The 6277-nt window shown below is 34.8% G+C and overlaps 1 protein-coding gene across 1 annotated transcript in view; it reads right to left on the reverse strand.

Moving 5' to 3' along the window:
• PASD1 (PAS domain containing repressor 1) overlaps window positions 1–6277 on the reverse strand; it is a 73765-nt gene that overhangs the window by 62068 nt on the left and 5420 nt on the right. The window contains exon 2 of the mRNA XM_039249887.1: window positions 2430–2485. Within this exon, the coding sequence (XP_039105818.1) occupies window positions 2430–2457 (28 nt within the window). The 5' untranslated portion in view covers window positions 2458–2485. The remainder of the gene's footprint in view (window positions 1–2429; window positions 2486–6277) is intronic.

A 6277-nucleotide genomic window follows, 5' to 3' on the forward strand; every position in this document is an offset into this window, starting at 1 on the left:
GAGAACCGGGAGGGGGTAGGTGGGTGTGAGAGGCAATGAAGTGGAGAAAGACCAAGAGTTCCCTTATGGACATATTAACTTTTCTATTAGATATCCAGGTGAAGAAATCACATAGGAAACTCTTGCTGATTTAATAATGAGCATGATTCTCAATTATGGAGTTCATGCTGGTCAGGGTTAAAGATAGACTTATAAAGCAGAGGTCACTGACATCCAGATAGCACTTCAAGTTAGGAGACTGGATGAAATTACCCAGGAAATGAGTGTAGATATAGAAGAAAAAAGGTCCAAGGACTGAGTTCTGGGCCACACTAATGTTCAGAAGTTGAAAGGGGAAGTAGAAAAGTAGAAAGAAAAAAGGGAAGGAGCAGCAGATGAACTAAGAGAGAAACCAGATGAGTGTGTTATCCTGGAAGCCAATAAAAAAGTACTTCAAGAAGAAAAGAGTGGTCACCTGTCCAATGTTTTTGAAGGCCAAGAAAGTTAAAGGAGGAGAGCTAAAGACCAAATAATTCAGTAATTTGTAGGTCACTGTTATTCCTGACAAAAGCAGCTGCAGTGGAGTTGTGACAGCTGCAGCCTCAGTGGGTCTTACAATCATTTCAAAAAGTTGTGCTGTGAAGAGGGCACAGAAACAGAGTAACAGAAGTATCATGGGGTCAAGAAAATATTTTTTAAGGTAAGAGATTCTTATAGCATGATTAAATGCATATGGGTATAACCTGTTCAGAGGTTTTGAGTTAAGCTTACTTAAGTATTTTAGGTACTATTTGATGCCCTCAGGACCATGTCTCCCTTAGCAAAATTTACCATATGCTACAAGTGCCTAAAATACAGAACTCTGCATTATTATTGCCCAGTATACTTCTATTAATTCTCATTTCTTTATTACCTTAATAGCATTGTCAGCATTGGCTATAAATAAACTTACAAATGGAGAGAAACCAAGTATCTGTGTATTAAAAGGTGCTTCAGGGGGCACTTGGGTGGCTCAGTAAATTAGGCATCCAACTCTTGATTTTGGCTCAGATCATGATCTAACAGTTCGTTAGTTCAAACCCCAAGTTTGACTCCACAGTCTGAGATTCTCTCTCCCTTTCTCTCTCTGACCCTCCCCGCCTTGTGCTCTCTCTCAAAATAAATAAAGTTAAAAAAAAAGAAGGTGCTTCAGGAGATCTTCTATTTATTAATCTCTCCCAAAGATGTTTGAAGTAAAGGAAGAGACCCAGCTGTCCCACCCACAACAGTTTTCAATATGGCTAATCAAAAAGCTATACAAATGGGGTTAGGGTGCTCAGACCAAACCTTCCTTCTGTGAAGGGTCAGTAGTGCCCTGTGATGTATTCGATCTGTTTCTTCTTACAGGATATCCATGAGTTTGGATAAATGCATGTAGTTCTGTGAAGAAGGAATTGTTCTTGTCTTTCTTTTTCTTTTCAGATACATTAGGTACATCCCTAAGTGAGAAAAAACAATCAGGGTGGTTAACAGTAAGGGTAGGTCTAGGAATTAAGATGGTGAAACAATGAATGGAGGAGAAATAAGAAGAAAGGGAGTTGTTAATGTCAACATTTGAGCAAAACTCCAGTCCACTGATCATTCATACAACAATAACTGTCAATATTAAAATGAGGAAATGAAAGCCAATTTCATCTCCCTTAGACTGTGAGGCCCTTGAGGGTAGGGGACCCAATCTGTGTCTTCCACAGCAAAGCCCACCACAGTGTCTGGCACAGTGAACTAAAAATTATATAAAATAAATTCAATCCAAATTAACTTGAATTTAAATGGTGGACCTTTGTTCCACCATATATTCTTACCTGCTTTTACAAGAGTACTTCTCATTAAAGAAAAATCTCTCTAAATGATCTGTAATTACTCAAGAGGCTCTTGCAAAGCCATTGCTCCTTCTCAGAGAGAAAGCTGAGCAATAAAATGCTAATTGAGATTGTTTTTTACTTTTGAAAAACAGATCATACTGAAAATTTTGGATGAAAGCTTTTTTGATCAGTGCGCTGGAATTTATTTTAGATGCTTGAACTGTAAAACTAAGGTAATTTATCTTTTCAAACATATATAAATTTAAGGTGTAGGCAAGCCATTGGCCCAAAACAAGCTTCTAAACCTATTAGGGAGTGTAAACCATTTATGTAGTGTCAGCTCTGAGCAACCACTGTGTAAGGTATGGAGGACATAGTTTGAAGAGAGATGTTGTCAGGGAAGATTTGTTATACCTATGCATTACATAGGTAATGCACTAAGTATTATAATAGAGTTGGGGCTAAGGGTTATGGAAAACCCACTGGAGAGACCAAATTTCCCTGAGTCAGGCTTCCCCCAAGGAAGTAAGATTTTGCTAGATGTGAAATAGGAACAGAAGACAGGGGAGAGGGCTTTGGCAGAAATATCAATCAGTTATGAATTTATACCTCTTTCCTTTTTCTCTTTTAGTCTCATCCATTATTCAGTGATGTAACAAAGAATTCTGAAATCAAAGTGCAACAATATTTTACTAAGAAATCAGTCTATGATGAATCACAATAAAGCAATAAGACTAATCAAAATTCTCTATTGCATGGCACCTTTCCCTTAAGGAATGCATATTTCTTTTAAAGATAGAATTTCATTAAGTACCAATAACCCTTTCATACGTTATGTAAATGTTGAAGATTTGCTTTATTGTCTGATCCCCAATGAATGTTTGTCACAATAACATTACAAATGAATATATTTGAAAAAGTCACAAAAACATTCTGTGAAGTTACACAACTTAATCCAACAGTAAGTATCTGTAAGTTTAATTCCAAACCCTTAAAATTCCTTTAACTTCTACTAACTTGAAAAACACTTGATGAAACAAAGACTGATGTGTGTTAAGCTTTATATCTATACAAAATACCATGCCAAAATAGACAAAGTATGCATTTATTGCTGCTATCACAGAAATCCTGGACATATAAAAATGGCCCTGAAATCACCAAAGCCCTCTGCTTTGATTGTATAATTAGACTCACATATCACCTCCAGGTCAAAGTCTCAGAGTATAAGTCAATGACATTCAAATACATATCTGTTAAATAAGAAGTAACAGCTGAATTATAGCAAATATCCTTTAAAAGCTCTCAAAGAAGTAAGGGAGAGCTTAGGGGTAATACATTGAGAAGATGCTGAAAACCAAAGCTGGTTAGTACACTAACCTGTGCTATTGTGAAGACAAGGAAGCATAGCTATGCAACAAAAAACCTTGAGTATTAAGACCCTGTTAGGTGAAGGACAAATCAAGCAAATAATTGAAAGCTAAAAGCCACCAACTCCTCCCTATATATAGGCACGACTCTCAGAGACTATAGTTTAATTTAAAAAGCTCTCTTGACAGAAAGGAAGAAAAGAAGGAAGTTAGGCTGTCTCAGCATGTTCTCTTGGGTAGGAAAAAAAAGGTGCAAAAGACAGGAGGGTGGAGAATAACAATGTACTATTGTCAAGTTCTTACATGATACATGATGTGGCACAGAATGAGTTCACAGCACACAGTAATAAAGTAAAGATGTATGCTATAAACTGCCTAGAGCAACAAATAAAATGCACATGTAATACAAATTATAAATCAAAAGAAATAAAATGGCATACTAAGTAAATACTCATTTAATTCAAAAAATGCAGAAAAAGAAAGCAGAAAACAAAGATCAAATGGGACAAACAGAAAACATATAGCGAGAAGGTAGACATACAACTTAACCATAAAAATAATTATATTAACTGTCAATGGACTAAAGACACAAATGTAAAGTCTGGGCACTGTTAGTTAAAACTGAATAGAAAAGTAAAGCCAAACTCCCCTTGAACAATATATGGGATTAGGGCACTGACCCCCCCCCCCACAGCTTAAAATGTACATTTAACTTTTGACTCCCCTAAGACTTAACTATTGTTGACTGGAAGCCTTAGTAATAACATAAACAGTTGATTAACACATATTTTGGATGTTGTATGTATTATATATTGCTTTCTTACTATAAAGTAAGCTAGAGAAAAGAAAATGTGAAAAAAATCAGGAGAACATACATTTACAGTTTGTACAGTATTTGCCAAAAAAAAATCCACATATAAGTGGACTAGTGCAGTTTAAAGCAGTGTTGCTCAAGGGTCAACTATTCTAGTGTCTACAAGATACCTTATTTATAAAGACACAGCTAGGTTACAAGTAAAATAGAAACATATACTATGTAATCCCAATGACGAAAAGATTAAATGGCTAATTAATCTCAGACAAAGAAGGCTCTAGGTAAAGAATAGCACTAAAGAAAAAGAGGGACATTTCACAATGACAAAGGAGTCAATCAAGAAGACATTAACAAATCTAAACAGATATGCACCTAATTAAAAAGCTTCAATATGGGGTAAGAATTGAACGAAGAAATGAACCCACAATTACAGTTGGTGAGTTCAATACTACTCTACCAGTAATCAATAGAGCAAGAATACAGAAAATCAGTAAGGTATCGAAGTCTTACCACGCTGCCAACAAACTGGTCCCATGTGTTTACAGAACACGGCCCCTAGCAACTATAGAATATACATTTCTAGGTATAACGGTCCTAAAGATTTAAAAAATGCTGGGCCATAACCATTTCAGTACATTTTCAGCATTAAAATCATACATATTATGTTCTCTTATTAATGTAGAATTCAATTAGAAGTCAAGAGGCAGCTGGGTGGCTCAGTTGGTTAAGCTTCCGACTCTTGGTTTTGGCTCAGGTGATGATCTCATGGTTTGTGAGTTTGAGACTCACATCAGGCTTCGTGGGATTCTCTCTCTCTCTCTGCCCCTCCTCAAATTGCTCTCTCTCAAAAAATAAATAAACATTCAACAAACAAACAAACAAATAAATAATAGAAAACAAATTTCAGGAAAACCCCTGAACACTTGGAAATCAAATAACATACTTCTAACTAATTTGTTGGTCGCGGAAGACACCGGTGAAAAAGATTTAAACAAAGGAAATTAGACAACATTTCTATAACTGAATAATTACAAAAATTCCTTGGGATGCTCTCTCTCTCTCTCACCTCTCCTCAAATTTCTCTCAAAAATTATATAAACACTAAATAAACAAACAAATAAATAATAAAAAACAAATTTCAGGAAAACCCCTGAACACTTAGAAATTAAATAACATACTTCTAAATAATTTGTTGGTCGCAGAAGAAACTGTTGAAAAACATTTAAACAAAGGAAATTAGACAACATTTCTATAACTGAAGAATTAGAAAAATTGCTTGGGATACTCTCTTTCTCTCACCTCTCCTCAAATTACTCTCTCTCAAAAATTGTATAAACACAAAATAAACAAACAAACAAATACATAATAGAAAACAAATTTCAGGAGATCCCCTGAACACGTGGAAAATAAATAACATACTTTAAAATAATTTGTTGATAGCAGAAGAAACCGTTGAAAAAGATTTAAACAAAGGAAATTAGACAACATTTCTATAACTGAATAATTACAAAAATTGCTTGGGATTCTCTCACTCTCTCTCTCTCTGCCCCTCCTCAAATTGCTGTCTCTCAAAAAATAAACATTCAATAAACAATCAAACAAATACATAATAGAAAAAAAATTTCATAAGATCCCCTGAACACATGGAAATTAAATAACATATTTCTAAATAATTTGTTGGTCGCAGAAGAAACCGGTGAAAAAGAATAAAACATAGGAAATTTCACATTTCTATAACTGAATCATTATGAAAATTGCTTCGGATTCTCTCTCTCTCTGCCCCTCCTCAAATTGCTCTCTCTCAAAAAATACATAAACATTCAATAAACAAACAAATAAATAATAGAAAACAAACTTCAGGAAAACCCCTGAACACTTGGGAAATAAATAACATCCTTCTGAATAATTTGTTGGCTGCAGAAGAAACCGGTGAAAAAGATGTAAACAAAGGAAATTAGACAACACTTCTATAACTGATAATGTTCAAAATTTCTTGGGATTCTCTCTGTCTCTGTCTGTCCCCCTCCTCAAACTGCTCTCTCTCAAAAAATATATAAACACTAAGCAAACAAACAAACAAATAAATAGAAAACAAATTTCACTAAAACTCCTGAACCCTTGGAAATGAAATAACATACATCTAAATAATTTGTTGGTCCCAGAAGAAACCGTTGAAGAAGAAATTAAGCCACAATTACAGTTGGTGAGTTCATTTTTTTTTTTTTTACAAATAGTTTATTGTCAAATTAGTTTCTACATAACACTCAGTGCTCATC

This window comes from Hyaena hyaena, unplaced genomic scaffold (genome assembly GCF_003009895.1).
Source record: "Hyaena hyaena isolate Hyena2069 unplaced genomic scaffold, ASM300989v1 scaffold_348, whole genome shotgun sequence".
In the NCBI taxonomy this organism is placed as follows: Eukaryota; Metazoa; Chordata; class Mammalia; order Carnivora; family Hyaenidae; genus Hyaena; species Hyaena hyaena.